Source organism: Danio rerio, chromosome 24 (genome assembly GCF_052040795.2).
Source record: "Danio rerio strain M-AB ecotype USA chromosome 24, GRCz13ab, whole genome shotgun sequence".
Classification (NCBI taxonomy): Eukaryota; Metazoa; Chordata; class Actinopteri; order Cypriniformes; family Danionidae; genus Danio; species Danio rerio.
This window is the reverse complement of record NC_141044.1, coordinates 40,552,046-40,565,052: the sequence shown is the minus strand read 5'-3', so window position 1 is coordinate 40,565,052 and position 13,007 is coordinate 40,552,046. Positions and strand designations below refer to the sequence as shown.

At 34.8% G+C, this 13,007-nt stretch overlaps 1 protein-coding gene across 6 annotated transcripts; it reads right to left on the bottom strand.

Annotated features, from left to right (window-relative positions):
* Positions 1–190: 190 nt before the first annotated feature.
* On the bottom strand, positions 191–12,688 carry decr2 (2,4-dienoyl CoA reductase 2, peroxisomal). 6 transcript variants are annotated; one of them, XR_015524361.1, is made up of 10 exons: positions 12,589–12,682; positions 12,295–12,402; positions 11,317–12,199; positions 10,445–11,086; positions 10,236–10,371; positions 8,351–8,475; positions 8,136–8,229; positions 5,018–5,122; positions 2,955–3,226; positions 191–967 (listed from the first exon to the last, which is right to left on the bottom strand). XR_015524361.1 is itself a non-coding variant. In NM_213321.1 (10 exon segments), coding segments are annotated over 8 exon segments (903 nt in total). In that variant the 5' UTR covers positions 12,396–12,402; positions 12,589–12,688; the 3' UTR covers positions 191–967; positions 2,986–3,005.
* Positions 12,689–13,007: the final 319 nt, after the last annotated feature.

Genomic DNA, 13,007 nt, shown 5'->3' with positions numbered 1-13,007 from the left:
ATCATGACGCCGTAGTTTAAGATTGAAAACAGATGTAGAATTATGATTGAAATAATCAAGACAGCTTGCTAGAATTAAACTGAACAACTGTCGTCTACAAATAAACGCTTAGTGGTATTTCCAGATATTTACTTTGACTTTCTTGCGCCCCCGTGTGGGGGAACAATTAATAACAGTCAGAAAAGTAATATTGGTAATTATTATAAATGATTTATTATGAAAACTGTTATGTAAAATACAATAGAAATACAAATGTTTGCACTTTTGTTTGAAAAACATGTATCTGACGTTCAAAATGATGCAAAATCTGAGAAAATCGTCTTTAAAGTGTGAGTTTTTATATATTTACTCTAGGAAATTGACCAAATGTCTTCATGGAGCACAGTCTGTGAATATAAAACAGTTAAAATTTAGAAAACAGCACTAAGTTATGTAGTGTTGAAGGTTTATTTATATTAATGCTGCTATAAGTGGATATTTTAATCTAATATAATTGCTAAACCTTTCGTGAATAATTTGCTAGAAATGTCTAACAACAGTTAAGACGACACAAGGGTTATAACAATCTGTTCAAGTCATATTTCACCTCATATTCTGAAGGGAAAAATCATTCATTACAGTAATGAGACAAAGGAAACTTATTCTAACTACCATAACTGTGGAAAAGGAATGAAAACTAACTTTTCTTGACACTTTTGTTTTTTTGTCAAAAGTAAAAAGCATTTTTAAGTCTTGTTAGGAATTTTGGGTGACATTGTGCTCATTTATAATAAAAAAAGTGTCACAAAATAATATGTTTGTTTAAAAATTAGTTTTTAAGCAGATCATCATCACTTCTTTTCCTTGATTTTGGGGTGAAGAATAACCCGCGTTTCAACAATTCTCATTCAAATGTACTTCAGCAGATTCATTGCATTTTTTTCATCCTCTTGCTATTTATCCTTTCTTTTTTCTGCCATCCAAAAACCTAAAAACACAAGGAAAATGCAAGTTACAATGACATTGTGTGATATTTAACAGAATTGTATACACATATATTTAGTAGTGAATCATTTAATAACAAAAAATTAATTGGAAAAAAATTGTTTACTGACAAGATTTTAGAATTAATTTCCTGATTATGACTGAGGTTTTAAATAATTATTATAATAATTATATTAATTATTTGATCTACATACAGTTGAGGTCAGAACTATTAGCCCCCCTGTATATATATTTTTCCCCAATTTCTGTTTAACAGAGAGAAGATTTTTTTTCAACACATTTCTAATCATAATAGTTTTATTAACTCATCTCTAATTACTGATTTAATTTATCTTTGTCATGATGACAATAAATAATATTTGACTAGATTTTTTTCAGGATACTATTATTCATCTTAGTGACATTTAAAGTCTTAACTAGGTTAATTAAGCAGGTTAGGGTAATTGAGCAAATCATTGTATAATGAAGGTTTGTTCTGCAGACAGTCGAAAAAAATATTGCTAAGGAGGCTAATAATATTGACCTTAAAATGATATTTTAAGAATAAAAAACTGATTTTATTTTAGGCCAGAGATGCTCAAACTAGGGCCCACGGGTCGAAGTTTGCCCATCGTAAACTTTAATTTGGAAAGCAAACGAAACAAATGTGCGCACATCTAAAAATCTCAAAGGCAGGTGCTCGATCAAAAATAAACAAAGTAGCAAAGAATCAAAAAATGGGCACAGTGCCACTTTAGCTCTCAAAAAGTCCTTAAACATCACAAGGTTTCGACCTACATGGTCTCCATTAGGTAAAACAATACAAATTGGAGTACTTGAGAAATAGTCATACAGCTCTACACATCACACCTGCAATTTTACTTATTTCTGTAATGGTGTGCATGTCTTCCATATTGTCATATGTATATTGTTGTATGTATTTGTGCCTCTTTACTGGCTTATTGGGGTGATTGATTGCAGGTGTGATGTGTAGAGCTGTATCACTATTTCTCGAGAACTCCAATTTGTATTGTTTTCCCTGATGAAGACCATTTAAGTCGAAACGTTGTGATGTTAAAGGACTTTTTGAGAGCTAAAGTGGCAGCATGCTGATTTTTTGAACCTTTCATTTGGCCCACCATCCCGTCTGAGAAGAGAGTGAGAATGATGGGAAGGGTTGGAGCGATTGCCTTTAACAGAGATCGTAATTTCTAATTTAACATAACCTTTCTGATTTGTTTTATTGTTGAGCTACAAAAAAGCAAACTGAAATTAAATGCTTCACTTACTGTACATGTTTGTAAACGAATTTGATTTTTAAAACATACAAAAGCACTGTTACTCGACGAGAGGATAATTTAGAAGACATCGGCGAGCAAATCAAGGCAAAAACAGGAGCAGCTTGACTAGTGTAACCCCATTCTGTTATAAATCAGATTGTTTTTTTTTTAAAGATTTATTTTTGGCCTTTTTGTCTTTATTAGATAGGACAGTAACGAGACAGGAAGCGAAGTGGGAGAGAGAGAAAGGCGTAGGGTTGGGAAATGTCCTTGAGCCGGGATTCCAACTCAGGACGCCCTGAAGTGCTACTGCACCGTATGTTGGCGCTTTAACCACTAAGCGGACAATGAGATTGTTTTTAACTGTAATAAGTTCACTATAAAATTAAAAGATAGAAACAGCATTAGGTAATATAAAGCAATGTTTTCTAGTTGTTATTATATATTAAATAAATTAGAAAAATTACCCACGGCAAATTTAATGGAATAGAGTTTGGTATATTTACCTTCGCCCCACTACACAAAAAAAGTTTGGGCACCCCTGTTCTAGCCTAAATAAAACTTTCTCCAGAAGAAAAAATATTACAGGTAATGCTGTGGAAAATTCCTTGCTCTGTTAAACATCATTTGGGAAATATTTTTTTTAAAAACTCACAGGAGGGCAAATAATTCTGACTTAAATTGTATATCCAGCAAACCCCTGTCGTCTACCTTACGCACACACAGACACACACACACACACCTGTGTGCGGTGCAGTCTGTTCATAGTTTTGCAGAGCGAGATGAGACAATACCCAACAGCCGCTCCACGTCATTGGCTGAAGTAAGCCACGCCCCTCCGTCGGCGACCAATACAGAGCCAGTGACGTACGAGGAGGCGCGGCTGGCCAAGAATAAAACCGCGTGCGCCATCTCCGTCTTGTTTCCAGCTCTTTGTAACGGGATGCTGTGGAAAGCGCCTGCGGTCTCAGCATGTGAACCACCTGAACACAAACAATAAGAGGTGAGTGGTTTAGTGAATAGGCTTATGAATACATCAGAATGTTCTTGCTGTGATTAGATGCTGAATCTTTTATCACGGTATAGATGTAAACTGCAAAAAAGATGACTTTAACAGGTATAATAACCAAAAATACTTTGTGTATTGGTTTATTGGATACACAAGTTAGGATTAAACAAATATTTCAGCCAAATTAAATTGCAAAAGGTTTATAAAGTACATTAGGTAACACTTTACAATAAGTGAATGTTAGTTAATCAGCAGATGATGACGATGATGATGACGTATTTTGATTTAACTGGCCCATAGCCAGCCTGGTGAAAGGGGTGTTTCTTTTTTTCTCAAAAAGATGACCTTTTTGCAGTTATAAGCCTCAGTTTCTATTTAACTATGACATTTAAATACTGCATTTTAGTGACTTTTTTTGCTGGATTAGTTAGTCAGATTTTATAATAACCACACTTTTTGATGTACTAAAAATATTGAATAAAAATTCCACTTAAAAAAAGTCAAACAAGATAAATTTTTTAAATACAAATTTATTACATCATATATCATTAAGACAAATAGCAATCTGTTAAAGTCTGTTAAAGTCTGTAAAAAGCGCACCTACAGGTGTTTCAGGCGCAGGTCAGATTTTCTCCACGTCATAATTTATTTTGTTTATATTAATTTTGTCCAAAAAATAATTATACCTGTCCATTTTGTACTCCGCTTGCCATTAAAGCCTTCGTCGGACAGTCATTTAAAAAAAATTATGTCAAAAATAGGGAAAGGGAGATCATGTACTGGACAAGTCAATAAAAATACAGGACATCCCGGCTAATGGGGCCAGTTAGCCTAGAACACAGGTGTCAAACTCAGTTCCAGAAGGGCCGCAGCTCTGCACAGTTTAGTTCCAACCCTAATTAAACACACCTGATCAAACTAATTGAGTCCTTCAGGCTTGTTTGAAACCTACAGGTAAGTGTGTTGGAGCAGGGCTTCGGCCCTCCAGGAATTGAGTTTGACACCCCTGGCCTAGAACCTCATGGGATAGGGGCAGATTTTCATCTGTTAGGAAGTAAGTATACTTTAGCCTTACCCTGTTTGGCAGTCTTTTCGAACATATGTTCAATATTTTACAATAATGACGCCACTGCCTGCCTTTTCTGCCTTCTTGCTCTTTTCGACCCACAGGGTTACTCAGTATGGATGTCGCATCAAAGATTCAAATGTGATCACTCAGTGGGTTGTCACATGACTCGCGTCACATTATTGTGCTCTATGGGATTCCAATTACTGGCTGAGTTAATTAAGATTACTCTTTATTACAATATATATTGAATATAAATATATTATATTCATTATATAATAAATACATTATATAATTTTAAATTACATAAAATAATTAAAAGGACAAATTCTGGACCGTTTGGGGGTGGTTCGTTTGAACCACCCGAACCCCCCTGGCTACGGGCATGTTTAATGTCATGTCAGCAATAAAGACTATTTCATGGTAAGAACATTTCATGAATAAATGTACACTTAAAAAACAAATAAACAAAAAACTAATACGTAAATTAGATAAGATTTTTATTAAAATAGAAAAATCCTGATATATTACAGACATAATATTAATATTAGTTAAAAACTACAGCTAAAATGTATTAGATATTTACTAATATCTAATATTATGGAAATTTGAGATATTTACTGTCAACAACACAATTGTATTCACATTTTGACTAATAGTGAGATTAGAATTAGTGTTGGCACACATATCCAGTTTTACCCAGTCTGCGGTATCCCTCTGTGCCAGAGATGGGCCCTGGAGCCACGGTGTTCACCCTCACACCGCTGGGGCCCCACTCCACCGCTAAATGCCTCGTCATGGCATCTATAAACACACAGTGATGGGGAGATAACTCATTATGGTAATGGTGTCAAATTAAATGTATTAAAGTGAGTTTATAAATACAGTTGAAGACAAAAATATTTTCCCAAGTGATGACTAACAGGGGAAGGAAGTTGTCACTGTAGTTCTTATAGTTAATATAAATATAAATATTTTTTTATTATGTTTTAAAACATTCAACATTAATAGCATCCTTCCGAATTTTATTTGATTGGCTACAGAACAAACCACTGTTGTTTGATGACTTGCCTAATTAACGTAATTAGTAAAGTTAAGCATTTAAATTGAATTTAAGTTAAAACATTATTTATAATACTTACTATTACAATTTTATGTACTGTCATCATTGCAAAGACTAAATAAATTAGTTATTAAAACTATCATGTTTAAAAATGTGGTGAAATCTCATTAAACATATTTAAAAAAAATAAAAATAAAATAATAATAATGATAAAAATTTCATAGAAGCTAATAATAGCTAATAATAGCTACAGTATACACAAAGAATACTAAATGTCAGTAAAGTGTGTGTTTTAATGTTTCAAATAATGTCTAAAGTCTAATAATTAAAATAATAGTGAAATAATGTTCAATCATATAATTTATATATATAGAAATAAGCGATCACACTAAATTAATATTGTAAATAAGTTTAAAAAACGTAAACCTAGTGGTTTGAAAGGTGGAAAAAATTCAGTTTGGCATTTTAGCTGTGTCTTCTGTTAATCATATAAGAGTCATTATTTTGTTTGCTTTGTGAAGTTTATTCATAAACTAATTTCGAGAGGATCACGTGATTACGATTGAACACGGCTGGTTCTGCATTAGCATGTATGATCCACCAATCAGGCCATTCCTAACCCACTATAAAAAGCCAGGGTTTTTCACTACAGTCGTCTTCAATTTGAAGAATCCCCCCTTCCACCCCTACCTCTTCACCTTTCCCTCCATAGGGCGGCACGGTGGCCCAGTGGTTAGCACTGTCGCCTCACAGCAAGAACGTCACCGCTTCTAGTCCTTTAACAGGCCGGAGGTCATTTCTGTGCATAGTTTACATGTTCTTCCCGTGCTCGCGTGGGTTCTCCCGGGGTTCTCTGGTTTCCTCCCACATTCCAAAAACATGCACAATAAGTGAATCGATCAAATGTAAAATTTGGCACTACAGTCAATCTCCTGGGCCCGGTTTTTCAAAAGTAATCCACTAGGATTTTGGATAAGGGATTGGATCAAATCTTGAAAATGGGTTTTTCAAAAGAAAAAAACGGATTACCTAATCGGATTAGATCACGTAATCTAATCTTGGTTTTGATCCAGATCAAACCTTTAGTTTGGGTTTTTCAGACCTTTTTTGTAGGATCTGGATCACTTTGATCCAAAAAATCTGGATTAAACTGATCCCATCAGAAGGGTGGATTTAGCGTGGATTACATGTCCAAAATGTAATGAAAACTTAAAAAATGTATTAAATATATCTATTTTTGGATCATACAATATTTTACAAGATTTACTATTGATTCATAAGGTTTTAATTTTATTTGTACATCCGTCAGGCTATAGTGAGTATAGGCTTTAAGGTATTCAGCCTTTCAGTATAGGCCTACAGCAAAGTAGAACGAGTTTGGCCTCATAAAATAACCCCCCAAACAGCTGTGAAAACAGACCAAAAACAATCAATTTTATTCTTTCACTAACTGATATATATATATATATATATATATATATATATATATATATATATATATATATATATATATATATATATACACATCACAATGGAAAATATTTTTCTTTTTAGAATATTTATTAGTGATGCACGCAATGATTACAGAATACCAAAAAAATGCAAACAATGGCAATGACTGATTTTTAAAATCTCTTTCAACAATTGCAAAAAGAGACTTAAAGGGCAGAAGCACAGCTTCAACTGGTAGAGGAACAAGCTGGTCTCTCCACATCAGATGAGGAAGTCTGACATTATTGTGGAGTTTTTGACATTAAGTCTTTTTTTATTTATATCTATATTTGAAACTTATTATAAATATACTCAATGTACAGTGTTGTAGGTCTCAGATGAGTGGACTGCTGAAAGAGGACGGGGTGTTGTTTTTCTTGTTTTTATTATTTATTATTATAATTATTTTAATAATTATTCAATTTTCTTAGTTTTCATTTCAAATAAAAATAAAGTTATATTGACCCCACGCTGGCTATCCTACTCTTTACATATCTATTGTTCTACATTGTGATGTCCTATGCTGTTTGAGCACTGGTTATCCAGATTTAGTGATCCTGAAAAGTTCCTATCCGGATCAGATTGATCCAATCCGATGTTGCTTTGAAAAACTGGCTCAAAAAGTAAGCTGGATTACGTGATCACGGATCGCAAAAACAGGATTACTAAATCCGGATCAATTTTATCCGGATTAAACCTTTTGAAAAACCGGGCCCTGAAGCATATCTCTTCATAGCATTCATTTTAGTCATTAGGTCTTATCAAGGGGGGAGTTGTCAAGATTTACCTGAGCTCAAGGCTCCCCTCTCGCCCTGCAAATGGGGGGGAGCCCAGGGCTCAAAGAAATTTTGAGCTCAGGGCTCTCTCCCGGGACAGCATGCCAAACTTGCTTATAATCAATCATCAGCTAAGTGTGAACTTTTGAAATAATACATTCTAGAATAAGGAAAAACATGAATCCATATAAATATTACCTTAGTTCACCAGTGAAATAGCTGAAATGTGAAGCACATCTTTACTATCTCCAAGAACAACTATGCGCATCCACTATAGTTACAAATTCTACAATAATATTTTTTATTATTATAAAAATAACATCATATGTTTCATTTATGGTCAAGTATGAATTTTACAAAGGTTGAGGTATGAATTCTCCCTAGTTAGACGTCATTTGTGGCCACTACTGTATGATATGTTTATTAAAAGCAATAATAGGAATTTACAAAGCAGCCAACTGAAACATATGCTAGTAAATAAACCGACCGTTAGCAGCCTTTGCTGAGCCAGCATGCACCTGGAGAGCCTGACCTCTGTACCCCAGAGTGGCGGAAATGTTGACAATGGAGCCGCCATGATCCTGAGGGAAACAAATAAAGCCACAAAAGAGGAGAAATCAAAATAAGCTACTCATCTGAGATTTGTTTGATAAAGGAGTTATGTCAAATAAAACATATTTAAAAATACACTTTTTTTTTTACCTTGAACCATTTGTCATAGATGACTTTACTAGTGTTGAAAGTTCCCATGGTGTCGATCTCCATTACAGTCTTGAAAGCGTTAAATGATAAAGATGTAGCCGGACACAAGAAATTACCTGCAGCATCTGAGAAATTTAAAAAAATATATATGATATTGAATTTATATTGACTTTAGGCAAGGCAAGTATTTTATAAAACATATTTGATACACAATAGTCATTCAAAGTGCTTTACTGAAGTATAAAATAAACATAAAATGCAATATGTATCAGGAAAAAAACAACAACAAAGAATTTAAACTCAAAAAAAGCAAGAAAGACACAAATAGTGTGTTATTCAGCATATAGTTTTTATTCAGTAAATGCACAGTTAAATAGATGTGTTTAAAGTATAGATTTATACTATACTCGGCTGCACATCCATGATGTGAATCTCCCGTTCCACCACATCCCAAACGTGCTCTATAGGGTTGAGGTATGGTGACTGTGGAGGCCATTTGAGTACAGTGAATTCATTGCCATGTTTAAGAAACCAGTCTGAGATGATTCAGGCTTTATGATATGGCATGATGGATCCATGCTTTTATGTTGCTGATGCGAAATTCTGACCCAACTACGCGAATGTGGCAGCAGAAATCGAAACTCATCAGACGAGGCAACATTTCTCCAATCTTTTATTGTCCAGTTTTGGTGAGCCTGTGTGAATTGTAGCCTCAGTTTCCTGTTCTTAGCTGACAGGAGTGGCACCCGGTGTGGTCTTCTGCTGCTGTAGCCCATCCGCCTCAAGGTTGGACGTGTTGTGCGTTCAGAGAAGCTCTTCTGCATGTCTCGGTTGTAATGAGTGCTTATTTGAGTTACTGTTGCCTTTCTATCAGCTGGAACCAGTCTGGCCATTCTCCTCTGACCTTTGCCACCATCAAGGCATTTGCGCACACAGAACTGCCGCTCACTGGATAGTTTGTCTTTTTCAGGCCATTCTCTGTAAACCCTAGAGATGATTGAGCGTGAAAATCCCAGTAGATCAGCAGTTTCTGAAATACTCAGACCAGCCCGTCTGGCACCAACAACCATGCCACATTCCAAGTCACTTAAATCCCCTTTATTCCCCATTCTGATGCTCAGTTTGAACTGCAACAGATCGTCTTGACCATGTCTACATGCTTTCATTTTTGCTGTCATGTGATTGGCTGATTAGAAATTTGTTAACTACCAATTGGACAGTTGTACCTAATAAAGGGGCCAGCAGTGAGTGCATGTATACGTGATGCAGAGTTAAATTTTTAGCATCATTACACCAGTCTTAAAGGGATAGTTTACCAAGAAAGGAACATTTCCTGTTCATTTACTCACCCTCAGGTCATTAAAGATGTATTTTTCTTCAGTAGAACATTAACACATTTTTTGGATTATTTTGTGGTCATTGGAGGCTTATATAACAGCTAATAATATTATTAATATTGTTTAATTCCACTAAATAAAACTTTTGTGTATCATCAAGAGCCACAGGGATTAATTTGGCCTTGTTTGTATGTGTTCATATTTTAATCATGACCAATGACTTGCATTATATAAATCACCAATCGCTCAAAATCTTCTTTAATGTTCTACTGAAAACACAAATCTGCATATTCACTGGCCTGAGGGTAAATAAATGAACTGTAAATTTAAATTTAGTGTCACTAAGCATCACAGGATCTCTCGTAAATCATTTGAATGTGCTGTTTTTTCTTACGCAAGAGTGCTTGTAGATAACCTCTGTATACAAAAGTACATGTGCTTGAATATTACGTAATCACATTACATTACTGAACAATAAATGACACTAGGTGCTTGTTTGCCCCGTTATAACATAATTGTTTTATTATTTTAGGACAGACTGGTCTTACTGTTAATAAGAATGTCAACTCGTCCGAATGTCTTCAAGGTCTCATCCACAGCAGCCAAAATTGTCTCTGGTTGACGAACATCCATAGCGATCGGCAAACACCGCCTGCCTGTGGTGCTGGTTAACTTCTTTGCTGCCTAAAATATAATCAGAAATTGAATTAATCTCCATTATATCAGTGAGTTATTGAAGATTTTATAAGGAAAGTACCTGAGAGATCTTCTCCAGATTTCGGCTAGCGATGACTGTGTCACAGCCATGCCTGAGTAAGAGTAAAAATGTGTTTAAAAGGATAGCTTACGAAAAAAATAAAACATTTACACACTGTTTAATCATACTTATCTTGTTGTTTTTCTGTTGAACACAAAAGAACATATTTAGAAGAATAATGGAAACCAGTAACTATTGACATCCATAGTAGGACAAAAAGATTAATGAAAATAAATGGTTACAAGTTTTCAATATAACTTTGGCATATAAAATAAGATATTTAGAAGAATGCTGGAAATCAGAAACTATTGACATCCATAGTTGAACAAAAAGATATAATGGAAGTCAATGGTTACCAGCTTTCTTAATATCTTATTTTGGATATAAAATAAGATATTTAGAAGAATGCTGGAAATCAATAACTATTGACATCCATAGTAGAACAAAAAGATACTATGGAAGTCAATGGTTACCAGTTTTCTTAATATCTTCTTTTGCATATAAAATAAGATATTTAGAAGAATGCTGGAAATCAGAAACTATTGACATCCATAGTAGAACAAAAACATACTATGGACGTCAATGGTTACCAGTTTTCAAAATAACTTCTTTTGTATATAAAATAAGATATTTAGAAGAATGCTGGAAATCAGAAACTATTGACATCCATAGTAGAACAAAAACATACTATGGACGTCAATGGTTACCAGCTTTCTTAATATCTTCTTTTGTATATAAAATAAGATATTTAGAAGAATGCTGGAAACCAGTAACGACATCCATAGCAGAACAAAAAGATATAATGAAAGTCGATGGTTACCAGCTTCTTGATATCTTCTTTTGGATATAAAATAAGATATTTATAAGAATGCTGGAAACCAGTAACTATTGACATCCATAGTAGAACAAAAAGATATAATGGAAGTCGATGGTTACCAGCTTCTTGATATCTTCTTTTGGATATAAAATAAGATATTTATAAGAATGCTAGAAACCAGTAATTATTAACATATATGACAAATACATTCAAGATGCTATAGAAGTCAATGGTAACCAGCTTTTCAAAATATCTTCTCTTACATTCATTCATTCATTCATTCATTTTCTTGTCAGCTTAGTCCCTTCACAAATCCGGGGTCACCACAGCGGAATGAACCGCCAACTTATCCAGCAAGTTTTTTACGCAGCCGATGCCCTTCCAGCCGCAACCCATCTCTGGGAAACATCCACACACTCATACCCTACGGACAATTTAGCCTACCCAATTCACCTGTACCACATGTCTTTGGACTGTGGGGGAAACCGAAGCACCCGGAGGAAACCCACGCGAAGGCAGGGAGAACATGCAAACTCCACGCAGAAACGCCAACAGAGCCGAGGTTCGAACCAGCGACCCTTCTTGCTGTGAGGCGACAGCACCTTTCTCTTACAATTAACCAATAAATCATCTCAAATAGGTTTAAAACAAATGGAGGGGGATAAATGACAGATTTTTTTCCCTTAAAAAGACGCCTGAAGTACCACTGGAAAATACACTGAGGTGAATTTGAGAATACAGTTGACCATGCAGAAGGTCACAAAGGTTAAAGCTCAATATATATCACGTTGTAATAGAAAATGTGTGGGTGAACAGCCACAGAAAGTGTTGACAGAAAAAAAAAACTACAGTGAAAAATGAAGACCAACCTCATCAGAACTTCTGCTATCCGAAATCCAATACCTGACCCTCCACCGGTTATGAAGGCTACTTGATCACTGCAAGCAAACATTTTAATAGATAATAATAATTTATATACACACACATATGTATTTTTGCAACTATATATATTTAACCATATACATATGTTTACCTGAGCAGATCAGGGCTGTAGATGTGTGTGTATTTGTTCATACACTCATCAGTCTCAACATCCTCAGGCAAATTATTAACTAACTGAGGTTTCTCTGCCATTATAAACCTAAAAAGACACAAAACAGCACGCATAACACTTGTATGCAATATAATTAATATCTCTAACTGCAACAGATAAAACCTATTAAACCCCAACACATCCAATATACTGCTGCTTTGTTCAACTTTCCCGCAATGCAACAGCGAGGAAAGTCCCGACAGAGCGTAAAATAGTGTACAAAAGTTACTTTACCTGAATGTAAATCCGTCTGCACAAACGATCAGCCTCCCTTTATTTAACGAAGTTTATGCAACAGTTGTTTTCATTCTGTACAATGGACTTCTGTACCTGGCGAGACGCGTGACGTCAAATGAAAGTGCCTACGTACGGCATTATGGGAAATGTAGTTCACGTGTTCTAGCTGAACAAAAAGTGCTGTAGCTGCAGTATTTAAGCGTAAGAACTGTTTACAATTTGTTTAGTAAATAAACACAACTGCTCCCCCTAAATTAAATAAAGTACACGAACAGTCACCTACTACATTGTCTAAAGGTATCATTAGCACATTCACTAATGCTATCATAATGATTAGCACATTCACTAATGCTATCATGATTAGCACATTCACGTACTATGGTAATGACCGTGGCTTACGATTAAAATGTTCGTTA

Excerpts from the sequence above, each read along its gene's own strand:
- decr2 (XM_087308397.1), bottom strand. The coding sequence starts at position 12,395 with ATGGCAGAGAAACCTCAGTTAGTTAATAATTTGCCTGAGGATGTTGAG. Across the intron at positions 10,497-12,130 it reads ATAGCAGAAGTTCTGATGAG|GCATGGCTGTGACACAGTCA; the intron begins GTTGGTCTTCAT and ends ACTCTTACTCAG. Across the intron at positions 5,123-8,135 it reads CTCAGCAAAGGCTGCTAACG|ATGCCATGACGAGGCATTTA; the intron begins GTCGGTTTATTT and ends GTGTGTTTATAG.